The sequence below is a fragment of the Aspergillus multicolor genome (genome assembly GCF_047715735.1).
Source record: "Aspergillus multicolor strain CBS 133.54 unplaced genomic scaffold BDW74scaffold_1, whole genome shotgun sequence".
NCBI lineage: Eukaryota > Fungi > Ascomycota > Eurotiomycetes > Eurotiales > Aspergillaceae > Aspergillus > Aspergillus multicolor.
The window spans coordinates 76,771-95,900 of record NW_027395952.1 but is presented as its reverse complement, the minus strand read 5'-3'; the positions used below and the strand labels follow the sequence as shown (position 1 = coordinate 95,900).

Sequence of the window (19,130 nt, the reverse complement as noted above, 5' to 3'; positions counted from 1 at the left end):
CACCCCTTACCCCCGACTCTACACCCAAACTCTTATAAGCCCCCAACTTCAGAACCACCAGCATGCCGAGCCTCCCCAAATCCACCACCAACCCGGCGCCCCACCCCGAAGAAAAAACAGGCATCCACCTCTCCGCAAAAGTCTCCTGGCTCACCATCAGCACAGACCAAAACGGGCGCTGCGCCGCCTGGCTCGTCAAGCACTTCGTGCGCATGAAAATCGCAACCGGATGTAACAACTACCGCGTGGACATCGCATTCCACCGCGCCAACCAGGAGTGGCTGGTCGCGATCTCAGCGTGGGAGTACGTCTCCGTCAGCCTGGGCAGCGAGTGGACGGGCGAGTTGCGCAGCAAATTCAAGAAGAGCAAGTATCTCGACACGGACTCATCCAAGAAGCGGAGGGTGGTGTTCCGGATATCGTCATGCAGAAATGGGCGCTGCCGGTCTTGGACAAACGTGACGCGAGGATCTGCGAGCGCGGGACGCAGTTTAAGTGTGTTTGGGGGTATCCGTTTATTCTTTGGCGGGAGGGGGAGAAGTGTCCCGAGGAGATTCGGCTGCTTAATGCGCTTTTAAATTTTGTGGCGTATCGGAAGGAGAAGAGGAAGACTGTGCCGGAGTCGGAGATGGCGAAGGTGGCGGGGAGGACGGATGAGACTAGGGAATTGCTGCTCTTGCTGGAGAGGCTCTCGCCTAGGAAGCGGACGATTACTGGTACTCAGAGCAAGAAGGGCGCCGGGTCTGGGAACGCTGTTGCTGGGGGGAGTAATGGCGCTGGCGCTGGCTCTGGCTCTGAGAGCGAATATGAGACTGACACTGACTGTGAGGACAACAGTCGTAACTTCACGCCAAATACTGTGACCTGGAAGTTAACATAGTCAAGTTAGTGAATGTCCTTTCTGTTCTTCTAATTATTTTATTGCGTGGGTGGAGCTTCTGCCGTGAGCACGGGTCGCAGGGTATTTCCTTTCCATGTCACGTCACTGGCTTATATTAGGATTCCTTGACTTGCATTTATTATTCCAACCCTCGTTAGAACTGCGCCTGGCACCTTAGTAGTACGACTTTAGTTTCAAGACTCTGACTTCTCCGGCCAACCGTTTTGAGCACTAGAAGATGTAGATACTTTAGGATTAACTTGCTGACATACATAGCAAGAAGTAATTCCCTCTTAGAGCTCAGGTGATCTTAGTCTGACTCGCCCTCTATCACTTGTTGAAAGAGAGATAGCCCAGTGCTTAATGTCTGGGGGTCTAGTCATGTCCTGAGCCTTATCAACATGAGACTAGAGACATGTAAAAGACAGGATTGGCGTAACTGGGTGGCATTCACTGAATACATTGGAACGTTAGACACTCTCCGGCTTTCTCCCGTACACGAATATCCTATTGACACGTCAGATTATGTCTTTACCACATTAAGCATAGGGTACTATACACTTGCTGATACGCATGAATAGAACCATCCTTCCACTCCTGCCGACACTTCGCAATCAGAATCTCAACTTCTTCAGCCGTCCAGCCTAGAACGCGCGTGAAGAGGCCAATCGTGAACGCGTGCAGGCCGTTGAGGTGGTTTGTCAGCGTATACTGCGCATAATCAGCACTGTCACCACCACCTGATTGACGGAGAAGAAGAGCCTACAAGGCCAAGCCGCTTCATATGCTTCTCCTTCGGCCAAACATTCGTCGGCCTCTTCATGACTTTCAGCTGTACATCCACGAGGCCAGCGTCCTCCATCATGCTCTTGTATTCGGAAGGAGCAGGTATGGCGTGTCCGATCTTCTTGCAGCCTTCAAAGAACAGGTTCGACCATTTCAGGGCGCTGCTGTCGTCGGGGATGGAGTCGTCGTCGCATTCGAAACCGGGATCTATTTCGTGCATTTCGAGGTATCCGCCAGGCCTTAGGGCACTATAGTCGTGATGATATTACATTAGCATTAGCTTAAACTAGAGCCGATATGGTAATGGACGGGAATGGCACGGGTGATACTTCAACGCTTGGCGGAACAGCTTCGGGTAATCCGAGACGCTGGCGAGCAGCAACCGCGTATGAATAAGATCAATTGAGTTTCGCCGGAACGTCCAGTCGTGCTCGAAGTCGTCGACTTGGAACTCCAGGTTCGGAGGGATGCTACCGGCGTCTCCGTAAGAAGGTTCTTTGCACAAAGCCGGGGAAGATACTTACAAAGATGGCTGCACCGGCGACAAATCGATGCCAATGACCGACGCAGACGGATACATGTCAGCGACCTCAATCGCCCATATACCCGTTCCGGTCCCTAGATCGAGGATCCGCTGTGGGTTCTTCAACGGGGCTAGATGGAGTTCTCCGTCTAGGAGAAGCAGGAAGATATGATGCTCGAGATCCATGCGCGCGAGTTCATCCTGTGCCGTTACTTAACAGACCAAGCTTCGCTGAGAAGGCATAGATGCCTACCTCGTCGTTGGGGAATGCATAGTCTTGCTATCAGTTAGTGGGAAGAATGCCTAGTTTCAGGGTGAAATCTTCACTTACGCCCTGATTGGTACGAGTGATATCGCCTACGATCGCCAGGGGTCAGCGGCTACTATTGTTCTGAATTATCAGGCGGGTCCATACCGTCCATTCTCATACTCAAATCGCAGCACCAAGCTACCCAGCGACTCGGTCTCGCTTGCACTGCAGACGAAATCAGTCAGCGATCAAAAGCCGGGCTGGGCTGAGGTGGAGTGGGGAGGGGTGCTGGGCTGGGGCTGGGACTGGGACCAACATCTGCGATCCGAGCGTCGAATCGGCGTCATCCTAACGAGCAGCTCAGTCTTGTCTTGAATCCCAGGGATCTGGGTCTGCATGAGATACCTCAACCTCGATGAACTGCTCTGCATTGTTCGCTTGTTCGTCTGCCATGATGGCCAAGCTTGGCTGTCTGCCTGTAAGTTGAAGACGAGACGCTTGGAAAAGTGCGATGTCAGACGAAATGCGGGCAGCACGGCTCGAATATCTGGCTGGACAGCTGGAGAGTGAAGAGCGAGCGGGGTGAAGGGGGCTAAGCTTAGTTGGCTCTAGTTTACGAAATGCAACTGGATTACGCCAGCTGTCATGTGAGATGAGGCTATAATTGCTTTTGAAGGAAGACCTTTTCGTGTCTATTCCTAGGTAGGGAACATTTAACGCTTGCAAATCCAGACAAGTCCACGGGCCGTTCGGTCAAATGGGGATAGTGGATAGAAACATGTCTACAGCATACCGTATAATACTCGGAGAACCCTCCACAGCGAAAAGATATCGAGAGATGTTAGCTAATGTATCAACTCCAGGCCAACTCTGATATACCAATCATTCTATTCCTGTTGTACAACCTTGGAATGTTCAGATGGCTCTTTGGCCGGTCTAGCGTGCTATGTAAGGATATTGCCATTGTTTGGGATGCATTATCTGCCCTTCCGTTGCACCATTCACTATGGGTACGTGCCAGATCTGAAATGCGGGCACCAACCATTCTTCGCTGTATTTGAGATCGAGGCCTTATCGAGACTTGAATTAATAATACCTGCCATCACTTGCCAAAATTGATCAGGAGGTTTTACCTTCAACGCCCAAAGCGATGAGAGATGAGGGATTGGGCTGATGGATGCTAGGGCTACCTTCATTGATACCCAGTTTCGGATGAGACTGTTCGGCACAATGTTCTAGCCAGATACCTTGCTCTACATGGTCAGACTCGGTGGCAGGTGGTATGAAACTTCCCGTAAATATTAGTTGTGCATGCGGATCCAGTTGCTGTAGTTTTTCTTATGGGGAGATGCGCGCCTTGAGGTCCATGATGTGGTTACCATTAGTACGACGGACTGATCTAGCACAATCTTCGAACCTGTGAAGCCGGCTTTGTTCGACAGATTTCATTGTTATTATAGGCAAGGCCAAGTCTACATTATGATCATCTAACAAAGCGTTCCTAGAACTTCTGTCTAGACTAGACCAAGCCACTGTTCTTCAGGGTCAGTCATGTATTCCCTTTGTTCATTGTTCTTGCCCAGGCTCCAATTGACCCTCGTCATGAATCTTATTGATCTTGAACTTTATCTACAAGACCAGCTTTGTCTGGGAGACTCCTTTGTTCATAATGCGAGGAGTAATCCTCTTTACAACAATGCAAGCAAAGCCTTTATGCACAGTCTATAAGAAAACGCATATTATCGCCCACTCAGATGAGCATCATTTCATCCACACCGCGCACTGTCAAGTCTATCCAGTTAGACCATCCCTACCCCAAATATCACCACACCACCACAACCACCACCAAGGTCTCCAACGTCACCACCATGTCCACCGAAGAAGACAACAGGATCGGCAGCCTCACCCTCCACGGCATCATAACCGGCTGCTCAGCCAACACAGACGAAATCGCCCGCAAGGCCGCCTCCCTCGTCCGTAGCCTTATCTCAACCATCATCAGCACCGGCTGCACAACCTGCAACGTGCACGTCGCCTTCCACAAACCAACAGCCCGCTGGCTCGTGGCCCTCTGCGCCATCGTATACGCCGACAGCAAGATCCCCATCGACGACGACTGGGCGCGTACTATCGAGAGCTCGTTCCGGAATCACCCGTTCATCGCGCCGGGCTCTGTTAGTCTTAACAAGGTACTTGCGGAACTTAAGGAGCCGCTTAATAGGGATTGGAGCGATGGGAGTGTTTGGGAGCGTGGGACTTTGGTTTACTTTTATCATGGGTATGAGTATTTCCTGCAGCTTTTGGGGATGAAGGATCGTGAGGAGGAGGTTGCGTTTCGTTATGTCACGCCGAGTTCGCTTGCGGCGTTGGGGAGGGAGAAGGATTGGCGGGATTCGAAGGTTGGGGATTTGGGGGGGTTGTTGGAGAGAATTTCGCCTGAGCTGGTGTGAGCTTGCTAGAAAGGTAAGTGGTTCTTTTTTTTTGTTTCTACTCCGCTGTCGCTACAGAAATCCCATAGTCGCATTCACTTCAATCTAAACCTATAAACACATAACCTACAAGATTAATATGCACCTACCATCTGTCAAGATCTTCTCTAGTGTCACCGAGCGTGGCTGTACCTAGATAGCTCTAATGCAGCTAGAACCGTGTAGTTACTATATAGAATAACACCATAATTCGCTATTGGAGCATGGCTTGTACGTTCCGTCATAGGTGATCCTGTCCTTTACGATGCTCCCTAGGCGGCTAGGAGTCCTGGCTGTGACCGCGTACCTACCTATGATGGTCTGATCACTAACGACATATAAGGAACACATCGATCGATCATTGCGGTATTGTATCGGCGTGAAGCTACTCTCTCTTGTCAATAAAGGTAATGTACTTCAAGTTATCAGAGGGTCCCTTTGCTAAACTCAAGTTAGCAGGGCTGCGCGGCAAAAAGACCCTAAGGCTTGTTAGGACGCCAGCACATCAAGTCAGAAGGTCTTAGGGAGGTGATGAGTTTCCAATGAAAGTTTTACTGCACGTGGGCGTTGCGGGATACCTGACTGGTCTCGGAGGTAGAACTCGGTTTGTGTAATCAGAAACCCGCACCGATGGCGGAAATATAAATGGATATCATTTCCGGTGCGAGAAGTGCCTAGTAAGACACGGCCTTCTCACAATGTAGAGAACAACCTCATCAACAGTAATCCTATTTGTCACTTTGCACGAGAAGATGGTCCGAGATTTATGTAAGTAGACCATCAACCTAGGTCATCGGATCTATCCGACCATGCATCCTGGCCTGTGTCAGGTTAAGGGGGTGCCCTGTGTATATAATTAGTTCCTGCGCAAACCGCCCCTCAAACTACTAATCTAACAGGCGTGCCCTATCTCCCCCGGAACCGGACCGAGACCGAAGCGCCGATCACCGGAGCTATCCGAAGCGTGAATAACGTCAACCCAACACTGCGATTGCCTTTTATCCCATCTCATCCACCGCACCATGTTCGCTTCTAATAACATTCTCAGGGCATCAAGGCCACAGCCTAATAGCATAACTCGCCATGTCCGCACCTTTACCAGCGCCCCCACCGTCGCCGTCCTATACCAGGCCCTCGAGCCGCCGGTTATAAATGGGGTGAAGAAACCTCGGAAACCGGGTGGTACGTCGACCCCAACACACTCATTTTAACTAGAATTAGAATTCACTTCTTCCGCCAGGCTACCAAGACTCCGGCGCAGACATCGCTTACACCCTTCAACAAAAGGGCATCAAAGTCCTGAAATCAGACCCCTCCGCCCTCGTCTCGACAAACGAGGGCTGGACGTTCCCCGACACAGAGGAGGGCATTTACTCCGCCATCCAGCAGGGCGCAACGCACCTCTGGGCCAACACGATCCTATTCAATTCGCATCCGCTGCAGACGTCGGCGAAATTAAACCCACTCGTCGAGAAAATCCATGTCGTCGGGCAGCCGCCGGCCCTGGTCGAGAACTTCGACGATAAGGCGTATCTTAACGGCAAACTCGCGGAGCTGGGCGGGTTCACACTGCCAAAGTCGTGGCTTGCCTCGCCGGAATCTTTGAGCGGTGTCCTTGCGCAGGTAGATCGATATCCCATCGTCGGCAAGCCCGTCCGCGGCCGCGGCAGCCACGGCGTCAAAGTCTGTCATGATCAAACACAGCTGCAAAGTCATATCGAAGCGCTCCTGTCTGAGTCCCCCCTCGTCATGCTGGAGGAGTTTCTTGCGGGCGAGGAGGCAACCCTCACCGTAATGCCGCCGACGCCTGAGACACCGACGCACTGGAGCATGCCCCCCGTCACGCGCTTCAACCACGCCGACGGCATCGCGCCGTATAACGGGGTCGTGGCGGTGACTGCGAACTCGAGGGTCGTTACCGAGGACGAGATGGGTGACCCCGTGTATGCGAAGATCATGCGTGAGTGTGAGCGTGTTGCGAGTCTGATCAAGGCGACGGCGCCGATACGGGTTGATGTGCGGCGCTTTGGACAGGGTGGGGACTTTGCGCTCTTTGATATCAATATGAAGCCTGTATGTCCGCCCCCATGGGTTACTTCGCTGTCTGACAGTAGGGAGAATGCTAACGATTGGCTATCGTAGAATATGACTGGCCCTGGCCGTCCGGGGCGCGAGGATCAGGCGAGCTTGACGGCTATGGCTGCGGCGGCGTTGGGCTGGGACTATGGGACTCTGCTGGAGAATATCCTCGGGGGGGCGCAGACCCTGAGGGTCTTTCGGGACTATCGTAGCCCTTTCTAATCGAGTTGCCTGTCGAATATTATGAGATCTGGGAGTTTATGACCCTGTCCCTGTACATAAACTATGGCATCAAGCAAGGTTCACATGCTGTCAAAAAGAGGTAAATAATCATGCCAACGTAGCCTGCAATGCCGCATTGCCATCCAGTCCAAGAATTACTATAGTTACTGCTTAGATCAGTTGAAAGATATACCCTCATCAATCGGCTTCGGCTCGGGCTGTTATGCCATGTCATCGGAAAGCCGAGCGCCGACCATCGCGAACACGGCCTCCCGTCTCGCCGCGCCTAAGAAGTATAAATACGACCAGAACATCTCCAGATCCCTCCGATTATTATCGTCATCACTGAATCTTATTATAACCATGCCCCTTACCTTTGACCCCGAATTCGCAGCCCTCGCCGGCCCCGCTGCCGCCCTCCTCAGCAAAATGTCGACCCTGCCGGCCGGCGACGTCGAGGGGCGTCGCGCTATCCAGCAATCTCTTTTCCAACCCAGACCTAATGCTTCAGAGTCCAGTCCAGGTTCAGTTCCGTTCTCAGAGTCTGTCAAGTGCACAGTCTATCACGCCCGCAATGGAACCGATGCAAACCCGGTCACGATCTACGCCTACACGCCCAAACCAGCCCTTACCATGACGGCCGAGAACGACAAAGACAAACTCAAATCTACCGCAGCAATCCTCCACTTCCATGGCGGCGGGTACATAATGGGCAGTGCCGCCGAGCAGCGCATCATTCCCTCGACCCTAGCGCACCTCTCACACACCCCCATCTTCGACGTCGAGTACCGGCTCGCACCTGAACACCCCTACCCGGCTCCGCTAGACGACGCGTACACAGCACTAACATGGCTGATATTCCATGCCGAGGAGCTGGGCATTGATTCCCGCCGTATCGCCGTTATGGGGTCTAGTTCGGGCGGTGGGATCGCGGCGGCGTTGGCGCTCCTTGCTCGAGATCGTGGGCTCAGCCCGGGCCTTGCGAGGCAGATTCTTATCTATCCAATGATGGATGATCGGAATGTGGCTCCGATTCAGGGGATCGAGGACGTCGCTGTGTGGAAGAGCATTGACAACGAAACTGGATGGAACGCGTATCTTGGGGAACCAGCTGGTGATGTGCCGATTTACGCTGCACCGGCGCGTACTACAGACCTTGCGGGCCTTCCAGACGCGTATATTGAGGTTGGAATGCTGGATATCTTTCGTGATGAGTGTTTGTCCTATGTGCAGCGCTTGGCACAGGCTGGCGTGCAGACGGAGTTCCATTTGTGGCCCGGGGTGCCGCATGGGTTTGAGATGGCGCAGTCAGCGAGGGTTACGAGGGCGGCGATGGAGATGCGGGTTAGGGCGATGACGAGTTTCTAAATACGTTTTGGATAATTGTTTTGGGCGTGCTCTTGGAAAGTATAAGTAGGGACTGGCTAGGGAATGATGTAGAAGGAAGGCATTTATAATGGCGACATATTATACCATAAAATCAGAATCACGTCGAGACGTGGGCTAGGCCATAGACTATAGAGATGGATGAAGAAGGATTCAGGCTGATGGTACTTACCTAGGTATGGTAGCTCGACGTTCGTTATACCTAAACCAATGCCAGCTGTACCTCATACGCATCAAGCTTACTGTAGACATGAATGCTTTCTGTGATGGCAGTTTGGAAGAGAAAGAGACCAGGTCCTCAGAGCAGTGTAAGAAGGCAGATCAGTTGAAAAGAAACATAGGAAACTGAAGGCTTATAAAGGCTGCTCAACGACTCTACCAGGTATACGTATATACAAAAAAGCTACCGTGAAGGTGAAGGAAAACCAAAAAGCCAAATATACAAGCCAAAGCCATACCGCAAGATCTAATCCAAAGCCAGCCCATCCAGTAAGTCCGGACTCAAGCTCGGCGTCCCATTGTCCGCGTCAGGCACGAAATAGAATTTTCCTGGTCGCCCCTGCCGCCGGAGCATTTCGTTTAGAAGATCAGACAGCAGGAGCTCCTGCCACCCTTCCCCTTCGTATCCCGGAACGATCGAATCTTCTTCCACGACAGTGACGGCAACGTCTGGTTCCTTGGTGACTGGACCTGTCGGTGCGGGGATGGTGACTGTCGATGATGCCAATGTGTGTGTTGCGTCCGAGTCATCTGAGTTCTGAGAAGCAGCGCTTGATGCAGTGCTCGAGCTGGTCGATCTCCGCGAGAACACCCCGCGCCGCGGTGCGCGGGATTTGACTTGTCTCCGGGGACTCCTTGCCTTCCTCCACTGATCAAGCCTCTTAGTCCCGAGTATTGTCGCTTCTGAAGATGGTATGGATGTTGTGGAAACGGCGGACGATAGTGAAGGTGTAAGTAATGGTGTTTGCAACGGCGTTGGTTCGGGGGTATCTTTGTACGAAAGTGCAGGAACGTCGTCGGCACCTGCAGGCAAGTCGAAGTACGACGGCGAAGGCTCGCAGGCAGACCGAATGAAGTCGACCACTGCCTCGTGGTATTGGCTTCCGACTGGGAGAGCATGAGCCCCCGGGTGTGTCATTTTTTGCCGTCGAGAACCCCCAATCTGTGCATGATCCACCGCTGCTGCCATATCCGAAGGAACGATGGGGTCGAAGTCGCCCATGAAGTGGAGGAAGGGAGTTTCGATGAGGGGTTCCGAGTAGAAGGCCTTAAACATAGGATGCGTCCCCATGTACGCACCGTATGTGATGCCGAATTTGAGCGGAGGGTGGTTGAGGTCCTTGTACGATTCGGGGTATTGCATCGCGCCTGGGAACGTCGCAGCATATCCATCGAATCGTTGTCTTCGCTGAGGTCCTTCTAGTAGTGAAGCTACCATGCCGCCGATCACGGAGCCCTGGGAGAAACAAATGACCCCGTCGAAGGGCCCCTGTGTGCGAAGGATCTCTGCTGTCCTGTCGAGGCTCTCGAAGAACCCTCGCGGCGGGTCTTCCTCGAACAGCCGGAACCAGGCATGTGTGTCGATCACGTCTGGGTCTTTGAAGTTCTCGGTCCTCTCCCGTTGAATGTCGGAGAGGTAGTCTAGTCTATCGGATACTTTGTATGAAATCGGGCCCGTGGGGAAGACGAAGCTTGACCCTGGGAATGCCCGCTCGATGTGCTCTCGCAGCCGAAAGGTCTTTCTTTCGAAAACAGGCCCGGTCTGCGTGTGTCCGTGAAAACAGAGGATGCGCATATTGATGGTGAATGTGTGATAGAGTACAGAAGAGGATGATCGCTGCAGCAGGCACCAGTATACGCAACACCGCCGCGTGGGTATATAACGTGCTAGGGCAAGACCTCTTCACTTAGCACAACTACTTGGCGTGAATGATAAATTATATGCCATTTCCTCGCCTTCGCCTTCATGTGCCAGCACCTTCAGCCATTGACGACAGCTGCTGTCCTCTCGCTTAGCCCTTCTACAGTTTGCACGACCACAACAGCCATAGGCCAGCTCAGTTCTATATTAGCCCTACACAAGGATCCAGCCAAGGAAAGCCGCTAAGGAAGCACGAGTCTAGGGGCCTGCCACATGGAAAAATACGCAGCATTAAGATCGAAGAACGCCTTCGCAGATTTGCAAATCTTAATACAGCGACGGGTTTCCGGCCGAGCTGCAGGATGGCGAGCACGTCGTGGCAGGGGCAAGGGTCGGGTCGATGCAGCGCCCCTGCAGTGGACCATGTGGCTCTGACTGTGGACGGCATGAACTGCGCCATTGCGCTCCTGCGCGGCCTGGCTGGCCCCGGCCCAGATCTCAATCTCAATCAATATCTGCCTTCTGCCATCTGCCATCTGGGCACCGGGTAATTCCTTCCTACCCGGGTAATGAAGATCCCAGTGCAATGCCACAATCCTAGCCTAGACGCATCCGCAGCCACATCCACATCTCATCAAATTTGTCCGGCATACGCCCGGATCAGCTCAGCTCAGCTTACTTTGACGGCTTCATGTAATTCAGCGCGAGCCACGCCTTCGAAGGACCAGTCTTGCTGACCCACTCTGCTGCAGGCTGCAGGCTGCAGATGAGTCTTAGGCGGCCATCCGGCCGTGAGCTCCAACGCGAACCTCGCGGCCAGACCGTTGCGCCATGTGGACTGTGTCTTGCACGTCCCGTAATCTTGGGGCTGAAAAGCCTGATGCTGCTGATGCAGCAATTACCGTGCAGAAGCAGTCATCTCAGACACTGCAGGCCCCACTGCACTATATCTGCTGCTGCACCGTGAACCGGGACAGCCAGTCAAACCACGCGGCAAGCGCATACTCTTTTCCCTGAGGCTCGTCGCCGTATGCACGATGCTCGGAAGGTATTGCCATTCGACGAGGAGCACCCACGTTTCAGCCCAAAGCACGAACTGCCGACACACTGCATCCAATTTCATCCCAATACCCGGAATCCTGAGTCGCCGAGGCGAGCTTGAGCCGTCTACGATGCGACATAGGGGCCAAAGACAAATTGGAGGACTGCAGGGGTGCGCTCAGACTGGACCGCAGAAGTGAATATGGTGGCGAAGACAATTGATCTTATGGTATTGCAGCCCCCAAGGTCCTAATCTACCCAGGCCTAGTCCAGGTCGATGGCGCAGAAACAAGAGAAATACATGCTCGCTAAACTAATCAATTAATCCTTCTTCAAATCAAACAACCGCTCAGTGACACCGTCCTTGGTCACGATGAGCATCTGCAGCCCATCCCCAACCTCGATATGCCGCTCCGTGGCGCTCGCATACGCATCCCGGACCAACTGCTCAGCAACGTCCAGACTCAGCGGCTGTAGACGGGATACCTGGCTATCCAGAAACGGCAGCATAAGACTACTCGCTCCACCGGCGGCCCCATGGCTCCGTTTCTCAAGACACCCAGCGGGGTCGAAGAAGTACATCGCCCCCTCGCCATCCGCATCAATTCCCGCGACCATCGTCTGGAGCTGGTACGGGAAGAACCGCTTCTCGTAGAGCAGCGTCGAGACCCGCTGCGCACAAGCTCGTAAGCTAATATTCTTCCCGTGCTGGTACTTGTACATCGCAGCAACATTCTCGAGCTTTTCTTTCAGGGCGTGGCCGTCTGCCGCGAAACCAATCACTGCAATCACGATGGACCGCTCCGCGCAGTCCTGGATCGTGAACACCTTCGGCTCGTGCCGCGTGTTGATGTTGTAGCCCGCTGTTGAGCGCGTGTCACCGGCCAGGATGGCGAAGTCAGGGCCTGAGATGCCGAGCGTGGCGCCGCCGTTGGAGGTGTATCTGACTGTTTAGCTTTTTTCCATGGATGTGACGACTAGATTGGATTGGTGGATGGGGAGGCTTACGGGTAGAATCTAGCTTCCTTCGCCATGGCTGTATATTCTCCGAGATAGAGGGAACGGGATATGCAATCGAAACAGAAAAGAAAGAAAAAGGAAGCGGAGAACTCTCGACTCAACGAAGGATTACGGAAAATTAATCCTAGATAAGCGCTAACTCGTCTTGAAAAGGAATTGTGATTGCAAGTGTGTGGCGTATAGGTATCGGTATAGGTATAGGTAAAAATGATAGATAGTTCCGGCTAGACGCTGCGAGCACCGCATATATAAGGCGAGAAGCGACAGGCAGCTAAGACTGCGTCACTGGACTAAGCATTGAATTCGGATTGTTTCACGAGGGAGCATCAGCACTAAACCCTTCTGTGATCGGCCGGCTGGCGGCGGGCGGCCGCGGCTGAGGAGGCTAAGCACATGCAGTTAGTGTATACTAGATGTAATATGGATTGATAGTTGGTGCTTTGCTAGTGCTAAGGCTGAGGGTCCACTCTGGCGTGACTGGGCTGCAGATTACCTTCAGCCCTCGGGGTTCTATCGGAGTCTCGGAGAATGAACAGTAAGGCTTGGTCTATTACTCTATGGAAATGCTAAGCGGATGAAATGACACCACCACCCCGGTATATACTCATCGATCGAAAACAACACCGGCCGCCGCCGCGGTCGCCGCATACAGGTCCATCTGCCCGTGCTCGCTCCCACTACCGCTACCCCAATCCACCACCTGCACCTGCAGTGGGTCAAACAGCGGCGGGCCCACGTTCACGTTGAACACTGGCCCCTGCTGAGAGGCCAACGTATTCGAAAGCGTGTCCAGCGGCTGAGTCTGGCCCTGTCCCATTCCAACACCCATACCGAGATTCATCCCCATCTGCATCTGCATCTGCAACCCAAGCAGCCCCATCCCAATCCCACAACTCCCAGACTGCCGATGGAAATTTCTCGCCGTCGAGCGCGTAAACACCCGTCCGCAATCCGGGCACGGATGAACCTTCGCAACGCCGTTCTTCTCGCGCAGATGCCGGCGGTAGTTTCCGACTGACGAGAACTTGCGGCCTTCGCAACCGTGGTCCCAGCATCGAATCGTAGTGGTTTCTGGTTGTGTCGGCATGGTTCTGTGCGTGTGCGTGTGGGAAAGTTGGTTCGGTCCCTGGTGGCCGTGGCCGTGGTCGTGTCGGGCTGTCCCGACTCCACCTGCGCTATGCATTTGGCTCTGCACGCGTCGGGCGGGTCCTGCTCTAGATCCTAATGGTATTGAGCCGGTGCTGGTATTGGTGCCAATCAGATCAATGGGGCCGTTGGGTGGGACTGCCACTGGGACCTGGGCTGGGCGGTGCTCTGGGCTCAGACTCAAACTGGGGCTGGAACTGAGATCGTGCATGTCCAGGTCCATGCGATATTGGTAGTCTTCTTGCGAGGAGACGGCCAGGGGCCATCTGTATTGCGGTATTGACTGTGAGGATTGTGTGGATTGGGAGAGTAGTTGTGATTGTTGTTGTTGTACTGTGCTTGGGTATGATGTTGCCGTGGGCGCCGTGTATCGTGTGTATGTGTTCTCCGTGCTCTCGAGGATAGTATCAATCGGGTCGTTGTCGTGCTCTGTCGGTAACCCGAAGGGATTCGTGTAGAAGTGTGTGGTGTTCATGCTGTCCGAGATCGTGGAGTAGGGGTATGCTGGTAGAGAGAACCGTCTGTCTGCATGTACCTTTAGTAGGTAGTACGGCTTAAAGTCAAGATGGTTCAGTTGCAGGGCCTGACTGCAGCACCACCGCTTTAAGTGCTATATGGACTCTTGACAGGATGGTAAGGTTGGATGTCATCACATCGCGGGATCTGCAGGCTGGGCTGGGGCCAATTGGGGATCCTTCACAGCCAAAGCCAACGGGTGGATTCTTCAGTCTTCATTCTTAGTCTTCACCGACGCCAACTAGCCTGGCTTAACTTCCAAGGTTCCATGCTCATTCGACTATAGAGACCCTAGCAGCGGATAAGCGCTAATCACTAATCTCACCAGCTGAAGTGTACTATAGCCGATGAAGTGGCTGACCAAGCCTGACAAAGTCGTATACGCTTTACTCAATAGATTTGGCCCCCAGGCCTGGCCAGCAATATGCTCCGAAACGTCCCCACTCCACTTCCATTAATCTACCATCCTCTAACTTCTTCCAAGGTTCTAGCGTGTCAGATCTACTCGCTTCCCTTATTCCCTTTCAGACTCTGACTCAGCCTGCGGTTCCTCGGGCTTCTTCGGTGGCGTCACCCGCCGCCATTCCATGCCCAGCACGCCAATAATCGATGCCGCTGCCAGCGCGATCGACAGGTACCATGTCTTGACGATAGCCTGATTACACAGGTCCATTATCACGCCGATCGACTCGGCGGGGACAAGATTGCGGATCTCGCGGTTTCCGGTATTCAGCACGGCTTCGCGAGAGATGGAGGGAAAAGCAGCGCTGATGCTTGATGATAGCGTGCCTGTGTAGATTGTATCCGCAGCGGAAAGCGCAACGGTGCCGCCGAGTGTTTGTGCGAGGACGATTAGTGATACGCCGATTGGAATGTCGTTCATGGGCAGGATAATCTGTGCTGCGACGAGGGTCTGCTGCAGCGCACATCCCAACCCTACACCGGCTGGAACCTGGAAGCCCAGCACGTCGCGGATGGGCGAGGTGTATTCGAGTGTGGAGAGGAGGCCCATTCCGACGGAGAGCAGGGCCGTCGCGAAGATCATGAAGGGGACGTAGTGGCCGATGACGGGGGTCAAGATACCGCAGAGAGTGGTGAAGACGACGGCAGCGGCGATGATGGGGAGGAGTTTCACGGCGGAGGAGATCACGGACTGGTCTTTGATGACTTGGAGCCAGATGGGCAACTGCCACAGACACCAAGTTAGCGACCTTCAAAGGTATGAGTAAAATGAATGGGGAACCCACGTAGTACTCAAGGATAAACCCCGTCCCGGACGTACAGAAGGAGAAGAACATGCCGAACGCAATACTCCTCTGGCTGAGGATTCTCATGGGGACTAGCGCATCATCGCCCTTCCTCTTCTGCACGAGCATAAAAGCAACCATAATCAGCCCAAACAGGATGAAGAGCACGATGATCCGCGCATTCTTCCAGCTATACTCCTTCCCACCCCACAGCAGCGCCAGAATCAGACACAGGATCGACGCAAGGAAGAGCGTGAACGCCGGGAGATCGAGCATCGCAATGCGCTCCTTCCACGTCTTGACGGTTGTAGTGGGCGCCTTGAGCTTGAGCATGAACACCGTGATGACGAAGGTCGGCGCTGACAGGATAGGGTTGATGTAGAAGATCCAGCGCCAGGTCGTGCCGTTGATGATCCCACCGGCTAGTAAAGGGCCACAGATGAATGCGATCCCGTTAACAGCACCGAGGATCCCGTTGAAAACGGCGACTTTTGCGCGCGGGACGGACTGGCTGAGGATCGTCAGGGCGCCCGAGAGGATTCCCCCTGCCCCGATGCCTGCGATGGTGCGGCCGCTGCCTTTTATTAGTCCACGTCCATCCAATCCCACAATTCAATAGAGAACAATAGAGGGTGGGCGTACAGAATCAACGCAATCGAATTCGGCGCCGTCGCACAGATGATCGAGCCGATCTCAAACAGCAGTAGGGCACCAAGATACACAATCTTCACGGGGAGCATCGAATACAGTCGGCCAAAGACGAGCTGGAACGCACAGTCGGTGTACAGGTACGCAGACCCATACCAGCCGATGTCTTGCAGGGATTTGAACTCGTCGGTGATGGTTGCGACCGCGGTGCCGAGGACGACTTCGTCCTGTTCGTAGCTGCGTATTAGCGGCGGACACAATGGATTTGGTGGGAAAGACGCGGGGGCAGACGTACCAGTGCGACTTGGAAAACGGACAGACACAGGCCGATGAAAATGAGCGAGAATTTGATGTGGCCGACGTAGACTACCTCCTCTTCTTCCTTGGGCTCAGAGCTGGAGGGTGCAGCGGCAGAGCTTGAGCGCTCGCTGAGCTCCTCGGGCGTGAGCGCGGGCGTCTGCGATTTCTCCACGTCTGACATGGCGATGACAGAAATGAGAGAAGAGTTTGACGGTCGTTACATCGCAACAGCAGAGCGAGCGAAGGAATAAAAGTAATGTAATGAGGGCAGGTCACATAAAAAATTCGCCTGCAGGCCCAGGCAGGCATGGGTGCGCGGCCAGCGACCAGCGGCGAGGGGGCAACGCACGGGCAAGTTAGGCAGAGAGCCGGTGCGTCAGCATCACAGTCTTTGTTTTTTACAGCACCCTGTACCGTAAGGACTCCGTAGGGGGCGTACTATTGGTCGATGGCGAGATCTGGTACAGAAATGACCCATCAGGCCGTAAGCTGCAAGTGGACTAGGCCTTGGGGGCCGTCTCAGCTGAAGCTGGAGAGGGTCTTTCTCAGCATCTTAGCTAGTCTAGCCTTACCAGGCAGGCCCTGCAGATTACCGACAGTTAGCTGCATCTGATACTGCAGTTTTCTGCTGTATTACCTGTACCAGAACCGACACGGCCGTATTCCGCCCTGAAGAATGCACCAAGGAAGGGCTAAGGAAAGGCCCGACCATAGGGTGGCTAAGCGAGACAACAGCGCAGTAAGCATGAATAACTATCGTATACCACATGGTCTCTGTATATGAAGCCGACGAGACTCTTGTCCGCTGGGCATAATCAAACGAAGCACCACAACACGAGTCAAGATGATTTTCACTCCGCCAGCATGGGGCCCCAGCATGAGCGCCATCCCGGACTCCACGCCCATCCACGAGTTCCTAATGCAGCGCGACAATAAAAACCTGTACAACTGGTCAGCGGAGAAGCCAGCGCTGACCTGTGCGGTCTCCGGACAGTCGTACACGATCCAGACGATCGCTGAGCGGGTTGAGGCCCTGGCGCGCGCTCTGGGCAAGGAGCTAGGCTGGACGCCGAACGAGGGGTCGCCGTGGGAGAAGGTCGTTGGGATATTCAGTTTTAACACAGTACGCACCTGGGACTAAATAGCGAAGGGCACTCTGACGGACCGGTGTAGCTCGATTTCCTCATTGCATCGTGGGCCATCCACCGCATCGGCGGCATCTGTCTGCTCATGCACCCGACCAGCTCGGGCGCTGAGATCAAGAGGCATATTGAACTCACGAGGTCGCGCGTTCTCTTTACATGTCGCTCGCTCCTTTCTACGGCCAATGAAGTGCTCGCAGAGAGCAACGTTCAAGATCCGGTGGTCTACCTCCTCGATCTGCCAGAAGAGACCGGAAAATCTCCGTCGCTCCCAGACCAGGAGCAAAAGACGGCCGAGCAGTTGATCAAAGAGGGAGAATCTTTACCAGAAATCGAATCTCTGCAATGGACACCCGGTCAGGGAAAGGAACAGGTCGCATATCTCTGCCCAACGAGCGGGACATCAGGACTCCAGGTACGACCCGCCACCCTCTGCCCCAACTCCCAATATACTAACAATTGCTGGTGGATAGAAACTCGCCATGATAACCCACCACAACATAATCGCCAACATCCTCCAATCCACAACCTTCGAAGCCGCCCCCAAAAACGGCCGCACCGAAGTCGCCCTCGGCTTCCTCCCGCTCAGCCACAGCTACGGTCTCATCCTCGCGCATCTAACCGCCTGGCGCGGCGACACCTACGTCCTACACGCGCGCTTCGACATGCAGGCGGCCCTGGCCTCGATCGAGAAATACAGAATCGAGCGTCTGTACCTCGTCCCGCCGATTATTTCCGCGCTTGTTAATAACCCCTTCCTCCTGGAGCTGTGCGATACGTCCACTGTGCGGTCTGTTGTTACGGGCTCGGGGCCTTTTGGGGCGCGCCTGGCGGAGGGTTTGAAGAGGGTACGCCCGGAGTGGGAGGTTTTGCCTGGATATGGTATGCCATGCCAACCCCTAAACCGCAATAAGTGGGGCACAGCTAACGTGGGAAGGCCTAACCGAAACCGCCGTGATAATCTCCTTCACTGACCCGAATTGCACATACCCCGGGGCAGACGGAGTTCTCGTCCCAGGCGTGCAGGCAAAGCTCATCGACACCGACGGAAACGAGGTCGACTCCTACGATACACCCGGCGAGCTCCTCCTGAAATCACCCAGCATCATGAAGGGGTATCTGGGCGCTGAGAGCGCAACAGCCGAAGTCTTTGATGAGGAGGGCTGGCTGCGCACCGGCGATATCGCGGTCTTCAGACACAGTGCTAAAGACGGGCGCGAAACAGCCCACCTCGACATCGTCGACCGCAAGAAGGACATCATGAAGGTCAAGGGGATGCAAGTGGCGCCCGTGGAGATCGAGGCGTGTCTTGCTGCCCATCCGGCCGTGGCCGAGGTCGCGGTTGTAGGTGTGCGCGATGAGGATGCTGGTGAACGGCCATTTGCGTTTATTGTGCGCTCGCCCAAGGTTATGGTTGAGCTCGACGAGGATGCGCTCAGGGCTGAGTTGAATAAGCATGTTGAGGGGGCGTTGAGCGAGCCGCATTGGTTGAGGAAGAATGTGAGGTTTATGGGGGAGTTGCCGAAAAGTAGTAATGGGAAGCCGCTGAAATATAAGCTGAGGGAGAGTTTGGGAGTTTGAAGGGAGATGGAAGGGGGTAAAATGGGGTGTTGGA

General features: G+C 54.0%; 10 protein-coding genes across 10 annotated transcripts; 5 read left to right on the top strand and 5 right to left on the bottom strand.

The window, feature by feature from the left end:
• Positions 1–62: 62 nt before the first annotated feature.
• On the top strand, positions 63–880 carry BDW74DRAFT_171976 (uncharacterized protein; the record flags this gene model as incomplete). The annotated part of the gene is made up of 2 exons (XM_073727410.1): positions 63–404; positions 431–880. 2 exons carry the CDS (start codon positions 63–65, stop codon positions 878–880), a joined length of 792 nt encoding a protein of 263 aa, XP_073589235.1.
• A 470-nt stretch (positions 881–1,350) lies between these two features.
• On the bottom strand, positions 1,351–2,899 carry BDW74DRAFT_184418 (class I SAM-dependent methyltransferase; the record flags this gene model as incomplete). The annotated part of the gene is made up of 10 exons (XM_073730806.1): positions 2,845–2,899; positions 2,756–2,787; positions 2,605–2,664; positions 2,521–2,546; positions 2,443–2,465; positions 2,191–2,390; positions 1,996–2,136; positions 1,647–1,914; positions 1,440–1,591; positions 1,351–1,387 (listed from the first exon to the last, which is right to left on the bottom strand). The coding sequence occupies exons 1-10, from the start codon at positions 2,890–2,892 to the stop codon at positions 1,351–1,353; spliced, it is 987 nt and encodes a 328-aa protein (XP_073589234.1). The 5' UTR covers positions 2,893–2,899.
• A 1,408-nt stretch (positions 2,900–4,307) lies between these two features.
• On the top strand, positions 4,308–4,889 carry BDW74DRAFT_171974 (uncharacterized protein; the record flags this gene model as incomplete). The annotated part of the gene is made up of 1 exon (XM_073727409.1): positions 4,308–4,889. One exon carries the CDS (start codon positions 4,308–4,310, stop codon positions 4,887–4,889), a length of 582 nt encoding a protein of 193 aa, XP_073589233.1.
• Positions 4,890–5,929: 1,040 nt separating this feature from the next.
• BDW74DRAFT_184417 (uncharacterized protein) lies at positions 5,930–7,208 on the top strand (the record flags this gene model as incomplete). Its single annotated transcript, XM_073730805.1, has 3 exons — positions 5,930–6,089; positions 6,148–6,980; positions 7,050–7,208. The coding sequence occupies 3 exons, from the start codon at positions 5,930–5,932 to the stop codon at positions 7,206–7,208; spliced, it is 1,152 nt and encodes a 383-aa protein (XP_073589232.1).
• Positions 7,209–7,571: 363 nt separating this feature from the next.
• On the top strand, positions 7,572–8,576 carry BDW74DRAFT_184416 (alpha/beta hydrolase; the record flags this gene model as incomplete). The annotated part of the gene is made up of 1 exon (XM_073730804.1): positions 7,572–8,576. One exon carries the CDS (start codon positions 7,572–7,574, stop codon positions 8,574–8,576), a length of 1,005 nt encoding a protein of 334 aa, XP_073589231.1.
• A 400-nt stretch (positions 8,577–8,976) lies between these two features.
• BDW74DRAFT_184414 (alpha/beta hydrolase) lies at positions 8,977–10,389 on the bottom strand (the record flags this gene model as incomplete). The annotated part of the gene is made up of 1 exon (XM_073730803.1): positions 8,977–10,389. The coding sequence occupies one exon, from the start codon at positions 10,387–10,389 to the stop codon at positions 9,061–9,063; it is 1,329 nt and encodes a 442-aa protein (XP_073589230.1). The 3' UTR covers positions 8,977–9,060.
• A 1,308-nt stretch (positions 10,390–11,697) lies between these two features.
• Positions 11,698–12,783, bottom strand: BDW74DRAFT_99 (proteasome subunit beta). Its single transcript, XM_073734245.1, has 2 exons — positions 12,505–12,783; positions 11,698–12,439 (listed from the first exon to the last, which is right to left on the bottom strand). The coding sequence occupies exons 1-2, from the start codon at positions 12,528–12,530 to the stop codon at positions 11,818–11,820; spliced, it is 648 nt and encodes a 215-aa protein (XP_073589229.1). The 5' UTR covers positions 12,531–12,783; the 3' UTR covers positions 11,698–11,817.
• Positions 12,784–13,064: 281 nt separating this feature from the next.
• BDW74DRAFT_141357 (uncharacterized protein) lies at positions 13,065–14,201 on the bottom strand. The gene has a single exon (XM_073722530.1). It carries the CDS (start codon positions 14,135–14,137, stop codon positions 13,121–13,123), a length of 1,017 nt encoding a protein of 338 aa, XP_073589228.1. The 5' UTR covers positions 14,138–14,201; the 3' UTR covers positions 13,065–13,120.
• Positions 14,202–14,578: 377 nt separating this feature from the next.
• Positions 14,579–16,708, bottom strand: BDW74DRAFT_87 (MDR family MFS transporter). Its single transcript, XM_073733945.1, has 4 exons — positions 16,369–16,708; positions 16,068–16,300; positions 15,426–15,999; positions 14,579–15,364 (listed from the first exon to the last, which is right to left on the bottom strand). The coding sequence occupies exons 1-4, from the start codon at positions 16,552–16,554 to the stop codon at positions 14,693–14,695; spliced, it is 1,665 nt and encodes a 554-aa protein (XP_073589227.1). The 5' UTR covers positions 16,555–16,708; the 3' UTR covers positions 14,579–14,692.
• A 509-nt stretch (positions 16,709–17,217) lies between these two features.
• Positions 17,218–19,096, top strand: BDW74DRAFT_184412 (uncharacterized protein; the record flags this gene model as incomplete). Its single annotated transcript, XM_073730802.1, has 4 exons — positions 17,218–17,496; positions 17,547–17,930; positions 17,989–18,397; positions 18,453–19,096. The coding sequence occupies 4 exons, from the start codon at positions 17,218–17,220 to the stop codon at positions 19,094–19,096; spliced, it is 1,716 nt and encodes a 571-aa protein (XP_073589226.1).
• Between the last annotated feature and the right edge of the window lie 34 nt (positions 19,097–19,130).